At 37.8% G+C, this 13,480-nt stretch overlaps 1 protein-coding gene across 3 annotated transcripts in view; it reads right to left on the reverse strand.

The window, feature by feature from the left end:
* TNPO3 (transportin 3) overlaps nt 1-13,480 on the reverse strand; it is an 80,057-nt gene that overhangs the window by 16,455 nt on the left and 50,122 nt on the right. For all 3 annotated transcript variants that reach the window (XM_045166453.1, XM_045166454.1, XM_045166455.1), the window contains 7 exons: nt 12,052-12,191; nt 9,163-9,354; nt 7,013-7,104; nt 5,744-5,820; nt 3,894-3,954; nt 2,951-3,091; nt 260-376 (listed from right to left, as the gene is read on the reverse strand). In XM_045166453.1, the coding sequence (XP_045022388.1) occupies nt 260-376; nt 2,951-3,091; nt 3,894-3,954; nt 5,744-5,820; nt 7,013-7,104; nt 9,163-9,354; nt 12,052-12,191 (820 nt within the window). The remainder of the gene's footprint in view (nt 1-259; nt 377-2,950; nt 3,092-3,893; nt 3,955-5,743; nt 5,821-7,012; nt 7,105-9,162; nt 9,355-12,051; nt 12,192-13,480) is intronic.

Below are 13,480 nucleotides of genomic sequence, written 5' to 3' on the forward strand. Positions count from 1 at the left end.
TTTAAATCCACTTGTCCACCTTCCCAAAAAATCCTATCTCTGGAGAACATAAATTAGACAGCAATAACTGTAATGACCAGCACATTTGTGTGGTCAATCTCTCTCTCATTCTTCCAAGCAGGCTGTGCACAGAATAACTAGGAAGATCTACCTCCATATTAGGAAATCATTATGCTTGAAAAGCAAACTAAAAGCAACAGAATTAAAGACATGGTGAAGAACACACTGCTAGGCCTTCAGACCCTCCAAGAGAACATACCTGGAGCATGTCTAGTAGTCCCTGCCGACAGCCCTCTTCCATGCCATATTCATCCACAAGGATACTACCAAGGTACAGGAAACAGGAATGCTGATGTACCTGGTAAACATTTACCATCTGCCAAGGGAAAAACCAATTAGTTCCATTATTCATCTCTCAAAGAGCGTCAGCTTAGGTAGCTGTCTGAGGGAAGAAATTCTGAGATAGATTGGTCTCTTCTCTTTAAGACAACGTAATAAAGCTTGTTGGAAACATTTTCTAAACCATAGGGCTCAATAATTTTCAAGTACTCTATTGAGAGTTCTTTCAAGCCTTCAACCTTTCACCTTTTCAAAACAATGCTGTAGGAGAGTTGTATAATACTACAGACTGGAACTATTCATAAGTTATTATCCGAGGTTTCTGTTATATTTGCATATATAAATGCAAATATATATGCCCTAATAAAGTATACCTAAACTTTCTAACCAACAGGTTGCTCTTATATGCATTAAAGATGATTCTTTAAAAAAAACAATCACAGTAGGAACAAAGTATCAAATGCCCCTCAGTTTAGAGGAGACAGAAGGCATTGTTTAAATTGGTTTATAAACTCTTTTATTTAATCTTTTGGGTAAAGAACAGTGTTTCTAATCAAGATTATCTAGACCTCTAGAGAATAAAAATTTTAATACAATATAAGTATTTAAATTATTTGTTTAGAATTTTTACCCTTCTATCCTCCAAAAATTAGGCCACCATACATTCATCTATTCAAAATGCCATCACAGGGGAATTCCCTGGTCATCCAGTGGTTAGGACTCAGTGTGTTCATTGTTGGGGCCTGGAGTCCAATACCTGGTCGGGGAACTAAGATCTTGCAAGTCAAGAAGTGAGGCCAAAAAAAAAAAAAAAGCCATGATAACACACATGTTTTGATCTTATTACATAAATTCAATTCTTTGATCTTGGTGGGGTGGAAGGGTCCAGTAATTGGCTCTTATCAGCATATGGCACGAGAAAAGAATACGAGATGGAAGCTATGAATCTGTTTAGTGTTGTATACTCAAAATTGTATGCTGTACTTAATGAATAAGTTATAGGCTGGGCCAGATAGCAAAGGGTTTTAGGCTCTGCTGGCTGTATAATCTTTTGATCACTTAACTTTGCCACTGAAGCACAAAAATGGCCAATAAACAATACTTAAATGATTAAGCATGACTATTAAGTAAAACTTTATTTACAAAAACAAGTGACAAGCCCACTGGCTGGAGTTTAGTGACCTCAAATTTGTAGGTTTTTTGTCACATGTACAGACTTTTGAACATACCTCCTATATAAGATGCTACCCTATGCTACTGGAATAAGAGTAATATAAAAGTCATGACTGAAAGTGTTAGTCGCTCGTCCTATTTGACTGTGACCCCATAGACTGTAGCCCGCCAGGATCCTCAGCCCATAGGACTCTCCAGGCAAGAACACTGGAGTGGGTAGCCACTCCCTTCTCCAGGGGATCTTCCCAACTCAGGGATTGAACCCAGGTCTCCAGCACTGCAGGTAGATTCCTTACCATCTGAACCACCAGGGAAGCCCAGAAGTCATGGGCATATCCTCCAATAGCAAAGGGGAATTAAACCACATTGTATAGGACCCATGATGTATTGCACTGAAGAAGACACTTGACCAGAACTGAACACAGTCTAAATGTAACACATACTGTTGTACTCAGGGTATAGTAAATGCAGAAAAATCACTAAAAAAATTCTGTTAACATATTTACCTTTACAAACTTCAATCAAATCTATAATTTAAGGAAGCGTGATCATGTAAGTGTCAACTGACACAGCAACAGGATGACCCTGGTTCAGGATAAGAGCTTCCTTAAGAGTGAGGCAGAACTTAAGAACTTGAGGGGCACTCACTGTCAGGGTCGGTCCAATAGATGCCCTGCCCAGTTGGAGAAGGCCACTTCTGGTTGAGTGGGTGAGGTCTAGCCTGAAGCCCTGTAGTAGCTTTCCTCACAGATGAGTGCAAAATTTGAGAAGGTACTTGCTCAGAGTCCTGCAAATGCAAGATTGGCACTTTGCCTTGCCTCCATCAATTCTAGGTCATGGCAGCTCACTTGCCTAAATCTAGTTCTGGCCCTGCTGTTAGGTTGGGGCCCCAGCATTAATTACTTAGTGAATTAAGTCACTAGTCATAGGCATCTCAAAAGAATATTCTAGATGATATGATCTCAGAGAGCCATGTACAAGAGCCACACCACCATAATTATATACCAATCATGCTGATTGAACGAGTCAAATTTATTTCCTGACAAATAAGACACTTATATGAACAGCTAACTATGGTGAAGAAAAAAGAAAATCTCTTTAGGCCAGAAATAGCAAAGCTTGACTTGCCACATTTTCAGAAAGGAAATTAATATAAAATGCTTAATACATAAGAGCTGATTCATTAACATCATTCCCATGTATGAATTTTACACTAAGATGTGCTGCTATTTAGACTATCACTACACAGAACAGATTACAGGCTATTTGCCATAAAAATAACACACCCACCACAGGCACTGCTTATCTTTCAAATATTTTTTAGTTTGTATTTAAGAAATATTGAAGTGTTTCATTTCATTAGCAAGAGCTTTTGTTCTAAAGCCTCCTATTTCAAAACTCTGTATCCTTTACATTTTCCATCTTTCAGGAAACTCACCTGTGTGACTAGTGGCTGCAGCAGGGCTGCGGATCCTTTGCCTACACAGCGAACAGCAAAACGGAGGCACCTGCAACAACGCTCTACAATCCGATTATCAGCCCGGTGCTTATTTAGAGTCTCAGATAAAATTGGCCATATCTGAGTCGAAAGTGAAAAGAGCACAAGGAAGAAAATAATGAACAACTAAGTGCTGAGAAAAATGCTCCCAAGTTGGTAACAACTGATTTGACTTTTAAATAATTTGGGGAAATCTTTCTTTACAGGAACACACATGGCCTGATTCTGGTCAGTGGGTGTGTGTTTATGTGCTGGGGTTCAATACACTATCCATCAATAAAAACAACCACGTCTTAAGGGAAGCACAGTAATTCTTTACAACAGAAGAGAAGCATGACTAATTTTACTAAAAAGACAAAGATCTCTATTTTCCTAAACTCTGAACTTCTGATTTAGGATGGGAAGAAGTAGAACAAGTTAAAGGAAGAGATATCTGATACCAATGAACACTCAAGGATAACTGGTGTTTCTCCCCTTAAGTCTGAAAAGCACTTCTCAAAACATGCCCTCTGATCCTCATGTTACTCTGAGTTTTTACAAAGGAAGTACTGTCAAAGAGGAAGCTATGATGGTTAATCAGCTTTGTCAAAAATATTCTGCCAGTACTGACCAGGCCTCTCAACAACTCTAGGATTCACACAGTTAATCTCTTCTTACTTTGGCCTTTCATGGTGTTTCCTTACAGCCTGTTTTCTTACCAAATCTAAAATCAAAAATATTTAGTTGGATAGTTCCATTCATCTTTTCATTGATACTGAATGCATATCAACAAACTGAATCTTCCTACGAACCTAGAAGACAGTACCTTCTCACTTTAGATCCCTAGAGTCTTATAAGGAAAAAGGAAGAAAGCCTTATTCCACAGGCATCGATTAGTACTTACTTCCTGTATGACTTTTTGGCACGGATGAGTCTGTCCATTTTCCACAACGGGATTGGTGTGTCTGGGGAAAGACAATGATCCAAATTAGTGAAAGAAGAGCAATTTCATCAAGGACACAGAGCCCTAATCCCTGTTAGTTTACTTAGTATCATTCTCACCAATTAAAGAAAACCAGATAGTCAACTCTGGGTACATGGGCTGCAGGTATGGGGCACTACAACTATCCTTTTCATTTTTTTTTTCTTTCATAAACCTGAATATGTAGTTTTTTCCAAATTAATAAATATATTCAAGTTGTCCGAATCCACTACGGAAACTCAAGTACTGCTTCATTCCCAGCACTTAGAAGGTAAAAGCTTTTGAAACTGGTCTACCAAAGATGTTTCCCACAGTTCTAAACTCAATGATACACAATGTGAGCCCACCACAATACACTGAATTCACCTATCTATCTAGTTCTAGAATCCACTAACTTGAAGGAGAGCAGGAAAAAACAAAAACTATGATTTTAACTACCAACCTCTTTAAAGGAAAACAAGTCTTTAATTTTAAAAAGCTCAACAGCAACTCAATAAAAATATGCTGTCGTAGTTGTTTAGTTGCTCAGTCGTGTCCAGCTCACTTGCGACCCCATGGACTGCCTCCCTCTCGGCTCTTCTGTCCATGGGATTGCCCAGGCAAAATACTGAAGAGAGGAGCCATTCCCTTCTCGACCCAGGGATTGAATCCAAGCCTCCTACACTGCTGGTGGATTCTTCACTGCCAAGCCACCAGGGAAGCCCAATATAAAAAAATATAATTTTTCTTTACATTAAGGCATTTCACCTTTTGCAGATTTTCTTTCATTTATTGTGAAATAAGACTGTTAATACGCTCTCAGAATGGTATGCAACAGGGGCTCCCCTAATTATACAAGAAAAGCATTATACCAACTCAGAAAAAGATACTTGTAGGTAAGAACAAGCTAAAACAGCACCTCAGTTTCAACTTCTTCCACATAGATTTTTATACAAATAGTAATTGATATTCCAGATATAGCTATAGGACACATAAGTTATATTATGCAACTAAGAAAGATCACTCTCTGAATACTGTTGCTCTAATGCTTTTCTAATTATTAGGCTCCTCTTAACATCAAAGAAGGTTTAATTTCACCTGGTCACGGAAGAGACTTCATTATTTGTTTGCCCCCATACACTATTACATAGCAATGATTATGAAAGTATGGTCTTTGGACTACAATGCAATAGCACCTGGGAACTTATCAGAAATGCAAATTCTTGGGTCCTATCAAGATCCAATCCATCAGACACTCTGGGAAAGGGACCCAGCAATCTGCTGCCTTGGGAACTGAAGCACCACAGGTGACTCTGATGCAGGTTGAAGTTTGAGAGGGCCTGCCCTAGTGGCTCAGATGGTAAAGAGTCTGCCTGCAGTATGGGAGATCCGGGTTTCATCCCTGGGTAGGGAAGATCCCCTGGAGAAGGGAATGGCTCCTCACTCCAGTATTCTCGCCTGGAGAATTTCATGGACAGAGGACCCTGGTGGGCTACAGTCTGTGGGGTCACAAAAGAGTCAGACCAACACTTTCACTTTTCAAAGTTTGAGCATCACTGATTCAGAGACCAAAAGAATTAATTACATTTTAAAGTCTTTTGACAAAAGTTTACCAAAAATAAATTCTTAGAATTTGCCTTTGCAGTTTGTAATAGGAGTAAATTAGTCTTCTGACAGAAGCAGTTTACAGGAGGTACTCAGAAACTGGGGAAAAAAAACACTTTCTTACTTCTATATAGTAGTCTCATTAGAGATTTTAACCCAGGGCAGGAACCTGGCATTTCCCTTCTTACCTAAATATGACTGCAAGGCGATCTAAGAACACAGTGGGATCTGAGGATATGCCGTTGCTGGGCTCCTGAGACAACAGCTGAAGAGACAGAAAGATATTAATACCCAGTCATTAAACATACAAACCTACAGCAAACATGGCAACATATGCCTCTGTACATCAACCTCTGTCTCAATCTCTATTTCCTTAATCAGATTCCTGAAAGTTACTCAAAATGGTAAAAACTTTTAAATTCATATTAGCAAACTACTTTCCTCCATCTTACTGCATTCTGGCCAAGAGTGCATATTAACTTTTACTATAGATCATTGTACAGTGGAAAACAGTGCAAAAGAGACACAGGTGTAGAGAACAGTCTTTTGGACTCTGTGGGAGAGGGCGAGGGCGGGATGATTTGGGAGAATGGCATTTAAACATGTATATTATCACATGTGAAACAAATCGCCAGTCCAGGTTTGATGCATGATACAGGATGCTCGGGGCTGGTGCACTGGGACGACCCAGAGGGATGGGATGGGGAGGGAGGTGGGAGGGGGGTTCAAGATGGGAACACGTGTACACTCGTGGCGGATTCATGTTGATGTATGGCAAAACCAATATAATATTATAATTAGCCTCCAATTTAAATACATTTATATTTAAAAAAAAAAGGAAAACAGTATTATTTAATTTTTTCCAATTTACTTTTATAATGATTAGGATATTATAGACATTCTTATTATAGTATAGATTATATGTATTATACTATATAATATATATTTATATAATAATTTTATAATATAAAGCTTCAAAATTATTATATCTTTTTAAGAGTTAAGGCAAATTGCTTCCTCTTCTTTCCTAAAATTTCTTAGACACTTCTACCAGTATATCATTAGAGATGAACTTTAGAGTCATTTCATCAAGTTCTCCTAAAACTACCATTGGTATGCTCACTGCTATTGCACCATAAATGTAATTTGAGAAGAGCTGACATTTTCGCAACAGTCTTCAAAGAAACATGGTAGGTTATGGTTTCGGAAGTTAACTTGAATGGTGTTTTCTCCACTGTATCTTTTAAATGGTATTTCTGATACAGTGAAAATCTATTGATTTGGGAATACTTATTTCATATATGTAGCTACTTTGATAAATTTATTAATTTTAATAACGTCTCAGTTCATTCTCTTGACTTTTCTAGGTAGTTAAAAGACCACCTGCAAATAAAAGAATTTTCTCTTTTCTATCATATAAACACACTATATTTGTTTCACCTCTTAATTAGACTCACCTTTTTCAATGCCAAAACTTGAACAGAACATAGTTCACTAAGACATTCAGTAATCTTATCCAAAGGTAATCTGGCTAGGACAAGAGCTGTCCCTGAAAGACAAAGGATGACACAAATGAAGAAAATAAAAGCCACACTGAGGTAATTCATTGGTTTACAGTATATGGCTTACAAAGGCTAACTGGTTCTATTCTTTTAAAAAGATCAGCACTTTTTAAAAAATTATAGTATTTTGTTATTTTATGGTTGGGCTTAGGAAGATCATAAAGACTTTCACATTGACATTCACAACTGAAGTTAATATTAAATTATTTCTCCTCAGTAGCCTACTGGTTTAAAGATGTTAAAATATGTCTCTCCACTTCCAATCCTTCAAAGACTTTAAAAATCTTCACAAGGCCAATGACAAAGCTAGTTTATATAGCATAGTACAATGGTTCTCAAACTTCCCAGGGGTCAAGGACAGCCTTTATTTTTGATAAGTACTATAGGCAATTCTTATCATCCAAGAAGTAGAATGAGTTGAAGTTAGAGATTAACTCTAGTTCTACCATAACAGACCCTACGAACTGGGTAAGACATTCTCTCAGACCATCAGTTTCTTTACCTGTAAAAATGAGCGCTTTGAACAGAACAGTAATAGTTAAGTTTGTCTTTATTTCACTTTTAAATAGTTGCAAAAATCTCCCCTTTCTCCTTTTCCCCAAATAAAATCTTAACTTGGAACTCCAATAAAACAGATTAAAAAAGAAATACAGGTAGGTTAAAGTGGGGACAGAAGGCCCAGATCCTTCCTATTCAGCTTCCCTTGTGTCACAATCCCTACCAAATGCTGAAGTATCTCCCCAACATCCAAAGGATTACACATTATGCTATACCCTTTGACTATTATTTTTTCATCTCCTAAAATTTTATTCAAAAGAACAGTAATCAATTCAAACCTTCAAATTTGAATAAAATATTGAATGATTTTTCTTAACAGTCTATAACCATGAATTAGATTTTTTACTTAAAACTAGAGGGGGTAAAAATCTAACAAACACAATTTTTCCTTTTAATTTATCCCTACAGAAAAGAATGTTACTAAAAAGGTTTCTCCATCTAGAAGATACCACTAATATAACTGGGATACCACATTTTATTACAAGTTAGTTGTCATGCTATCATCAAGGTTAAATTTCACTAGAAAATTACAAGATGGCAGCAATACCCACAGTTAGTAGTGAAAAAAATATATGACCTGATTTAATGCCTCATTATCTACGCCTCTGAAGAGAAACAACAAAAACCCACGCTTAAAAAAGAAAGTCCGTCTTAAAAATGCATAGTTACATTGGCTGGTAGGGAACCTGATCACAGAAGTGAGAAAGAACAGTAATCCAATCCGGACAAGGCTGTCTGCCACTCACAGAAACTTACAGGGTTCTGCACAGGTCCTATCACCCAGTCTTTGATTTGATATACCAGCTGTCAGAACTTCACTACCTGACAGGACACACCAATCTGTTTGCAGAAAGCATGGTTAGAAAGCATTTTCTTTCTAAAAGCCAGTAAACTGTCAATAATCAATTACTCATAAAATAAACCTGCTCCCTCTTTTATAAAATAATCCTTCAAATATTAAAAAATAGCCATTCGTCTAAGTCTTTTCCCCAAGTATTAATATCTCTAATTCTTCTATTATTTTGAGTTTCATCACTACCCTGGCTGTTTGCCTCTCAGTCATTCAGTGTAAACTAATTAGTAATGGTTAAAGACCATTAAGTGACCAGAACCCCTGGCTTTGAGTTACAGGACTGATCTAGGGAGACTACCTTTAAATTTCCACCTATCTCTTTGGTATAGCAATGCTTATTTGGTCTCCCTTTTTATTCTTTCCTTCAACTCAAAAAGGAACTATGATTTAGTTCCAATATGTTGACTCCACTCAAAATCTAAGATCATGATATAAATTCTATAAGCACTTTGAATTAGTTATACAGCCTTAAAACATTCTAAGAATGCATGCACACATAATCACACATCCTCTCCTCCCAGAGTGATCTTCCTCATCGAGTAAATTGCAACTGAAAAGGGGGATACAACTTGACACAAGATAATCCCCAGAAGTGGCTTAGAGACTGTTCTTTCTTAATATCTTAAGTAAATACCTTTTAGCAAGCCCACAGCAGCTTCTGGAGACAACATGAAGGAATCAAGGGAACGGGCAATCTCCAGGAGTCCATTAAAGTGCTGAGCCATGTGGTCTCGGCAAACAGAGCAAATGTTATGAATTGCTTTCGCTGCAGCAGAAGCCAGAGGCTTTTCACACAGGCCTTTCATCAAATAGCCCAACACAGGGTCTAAGGAGAAAAGTCATACATAAAGATCACATATTTGAAGCTTAAGGAAAACTTCTAGGTTGTTAGAACAGAGATTTATATTCTCCTTTAAAGCAAAAGAACCATTTTAAAAAAATGAAATATGTTTAAACCCCAAGGTATTTACATATAAAAATGGAGCTGATCTCAGTGACAGACAGTGTCAGAGAGCTCCGAGGCCTATCTATTTATCTTGCATTTCTTACCTTGTGGACATGAACTGCTGCTTATTGCTAGGGCTTCACAAAGCACGGTTTGAAAACCACTGACTCAGTTTGAAACACTGGTGGATATAACCATCCAAGTATTAAGAATACAGTTAAAGTAAGAAAGAAGACAAAACTCAGAGAGTACCACAATACTCACAGATTAATCATTACTTGCAAAAAATAAAGAAGAAATCACCTACATTAATCAGGACAATGACAAGTTACCCAAAGCTGACACTTTTATACTTACTTCTTTATAATTATAAAAACCACAGCGACAGATCCTTAGCACTTTGAGAGGAATTAATTCATTATGTCTTACTTGTTACCAATGTAAGTGTTCTAAGAAAACTGATTATAAAGGCAAATTTGTATACAGCAAATCCTACTTATCCTTTACCTTGCTTTGTAAAAGTTTTTCTATGAAAAAACCCTAAGAAAAATCATCCATGTTTAAAGAGCACTTTATGTGAACTATAGAGTAACCTCATACCAAATCATAAAAGAAATACTCTCTGAAAGCCCATTTAAAAGTTATTTCCATTTTTAGCCTAATGAGAAAAATAAGGCAGCAACCCAGCAGGAACCTTTGCTTTCCCACAACACACAGCCTGTTTAGCATGAGAATCAGAACTAGAATCTAAAACCTAGTCCAAGTAACTCCAATACTATTCAGTTCAGTTCAGTCATTCAGTCGTGTCCAACTCTTTGTGACCCCATAGACTGCAGCATGCCAGGCTTCCCTGTCCAATACTATAGGCCTCAGTGATTCTCAAATTGAATATTTTGAAATATTCTCAATTCACAAATTGAATATTTGTGATTTTGACTATTCTACAGTAAGTATGAATATGCAGCACTGTGTCTTCTAACTAAGGCACAAATTTAAACAATACACAAGGTGATACTGAATGATAAGTGTTAACAAATAGGTAAATGCACTTTGTTTCTCTGTGGAAAAACTGTTCAGAAGAGAAAGCCAAATGATGTGGCAGATAAGTGAAGAAATTTAAGAATTAGAAAATAAGGTATTTTGAAAAAAATTTTAATGGTATGTTGAACTTGAAAGTGGCTCAACTACAATGTAAGCCTACCTATCATATGCTCTGGATACAGATACAAGAGAACAGGAACACATAGCTCTCTCTTATTTTTGGATACAACAGGTCTTTGTTGCTGCGCTTGGGCTGTCCCTAGTTTCTGAGACTGGGGGTATTCTCTAGTTGCGGCAGGCAGGCTTCTCATTGCTACAGCTTCTCTTGTTGCGGAGTACAGCTCTAGGCACATGGGCTTCAGCAGTTGCAGCACGCGGGCTCAGTAGTTGTGGCACATGGGTTTAGCTGTTTCATGGCATGTGGAATCTTCCTGGACTAGGGATTGAACCCATGTCCCCTGCATTGACAGGGGGATTCTTATCCACTGTACCATCAAGGAAGTCCAACACAGCTCTTTTTAAGTAAGAGTTTCAGGCAATAAAAAAAGAGATCATGTGTAAAATAAAATCAAGTCAAAAGGTAGTAATAAAGATAAGCACAGGGCTTCCCTGGTGGCTCAGTGGTAAAGAATCTGCCTGCCAGTGCAGGAGAGGGTTCAGTCTGGGAAGATCCCACAAGCTGCAAAGCATAAGCCCACATGCTGCAACTACTGAAGCCTGTGCTCCACAACACAAGCCACTGCAATGAGGAGCCCGTGCCCTGCAACCGAAGAACAGCCACCGCTCATCGCAGCTAGAGAAAGCCTGAGCAGCAGCAAAGACCCAGCACAGTCAAAAAAAAGCGAGAAGCACAGTACATCAAACTTAATCATACTCACAGATTTAAGGATTCTTAAAATTCTCAGAATATGTGTCTTGAGTGTCAGTGGGACTTTATTTATATTAACCTAGATAAATTCTCTAGTCTTTCTGGACTCCACTTTTCTTATCTTGAAAATGAGGGAATTAGAAGAAATTCTTTCTAAATTTACTTTCAATTCTAAAATTATTTTACATCTGTATTTTTTCAAGACAGCCAGAGGTTATACAACTCAACACTCTTCATCTTAGTTTGTACTTACTTAGTTTCAATAATAATTCTTAGTTTTTAAATAGTGTATGTATTTAACAGTGAAATGCCCTGCCCTTTGCTCTAGTCTACTGGCAGCTTCTAGGTTAGAACTACAGGAGAGTCTGATTAGCTCAAGCCTATGCCAAAGCCTAACAAAGACAGAAATATTTATGCTGAAGCAGAGTACTAGTAGCAAACTGTCACCCTATCTAGAGATCTAATTTTCAAAGGTTCTTTCTCCAAAGACTGTGATCAGATTATAAAATGTATGAACTGAGCAGTAACTCATATCTATTCTCGGTGTCTAGAAAGAGTCTACTTATCAATAAAAGAGAAAGTAGGAGAACAAAAGCAAAAGTAAGAGAGGAAGAACGAAATCAGAAAAATCAGAAGCAGTAGCTACAGAGGGGAGCGTTCACACATACCAAGGAACTGAGGATTTCGATCGACCACTTCGCTCATCTCTCCAACCAACTCAATGCTGGTGTAGCGCACAGCTGTATGCACAGTCTCTGGGAGACGGACAACTCCTTCTAGGACCTCCACGAGTGTTGGATTGTTCTCCCTGAGTTTAGAAGGCAAGTACTCCGAGTTAACAATTTCAGAGGTGAGGTTATGGCCAATAAACAGGCTGCAATGACACAAATCATTGCTAAGGGTTTCTTTCTAAATAAGTAACCATTTGGGTAAAAGTGCTTAAATCTGGTATAAAAATTTTTAACCCTCAAAAAGGGGTAAAAGACAGAAATGGAAGTTATCATTGTTTCAGTTGAGAAGCACACTGCTCCTTAATCTTCTAAATGCCAGTAAAGTGTCTAAAGACACATCTTGCTATCAAATAAAGCTCTTCGAACTGGACAGGTAGGCATTTACTGTGGACCAATGTCTTTTAGTGAATTCACTTTATTTATTCCTATATCTGCAGCACCTAGAACAGTGCCTGGCACATAGTGGGCACTCAATAAATAAATATTACTGAATAACTAAATGAATAAATACTTCTTATAGACCACTTCCTATTAGTTGTTATTCTCCAAAAGATTTCTTATGGCTGGATAATGGAAACCTTAAGAACAGGTAAGCATGGGTGGCCCAGCTCACTGACTAAAGAATCAAGACAAAAGCTGCAGGAATAGATAAAGGTGCTCTGACTTAAAACATGAGGGAAAATTAAAGTTATCCAAATACTTTTCACAGCTCCATGAGTTTATTTTTTCCTTTTCCTTCTCTTTTTCTCACCCCTCAAGGATACAGGCTCAAGTTCTTTTAAGCAGAGGGGAGGATGCCCCGCAAATGACCAGAATGTAATCCAGAAATGAAAGATGTTTAAATAAATCCTGGATTAGCACAAGAATGCTCCTTCCTGATAAACTAAGTCTATTAAGCCCTTTATACGTTAAAAAACAAAAATAAAAACAAACCCACACCTGTAATCATGCAGTTGGCGTGAAATGTGGATAAAGAAAAAACAAAATAAAATCTTTCATTTATGCCTTATGTTTCCTGACGGCACTAAGCTAGTGTTGAGACTCCCTACACATCCTTTCTCATACACAATCACAAATCAGTTAGATCATTAGCGTAATCTTCAGACTGTTACTGAAGGTTCCAAAAGATACCAAAAAGGGTTTAAAAGCAAACAGTATGATAAGTGAGTCAAGACTGCTGCTGCTGCTGCTAAGTCGCTTCAGTCGTGTCTGACTCTGTGCGACCCCCGTAGACGGCAGCCCACCAGGCTCCCCCATCTCTGGGATTCTCCAGGCAAGAACACTGGAGTGGGTTGCCATTTCCTTCTCCAATGCATGAAAGTGAAAAGGGAAAGTGAAGTCGCTCAGTCATGTCTGACTCGAACGA

Source organism: Bubalus bubalis, chromosome 8 (genome assembly GCF_019923935.1).
Source record: "Bubalus bubalis isolate 160015118507 breed Murrah chromosome 8, NDDB_SH_1, whole genome shotgun sequence".
Taxonomy (NCBI): domain Eukaryota; kingdom Metazoa; phylum Chordata; class Mammalia; order Artiodactyla; family Bovidae; genus Bubalus; species Bubalus bubalis.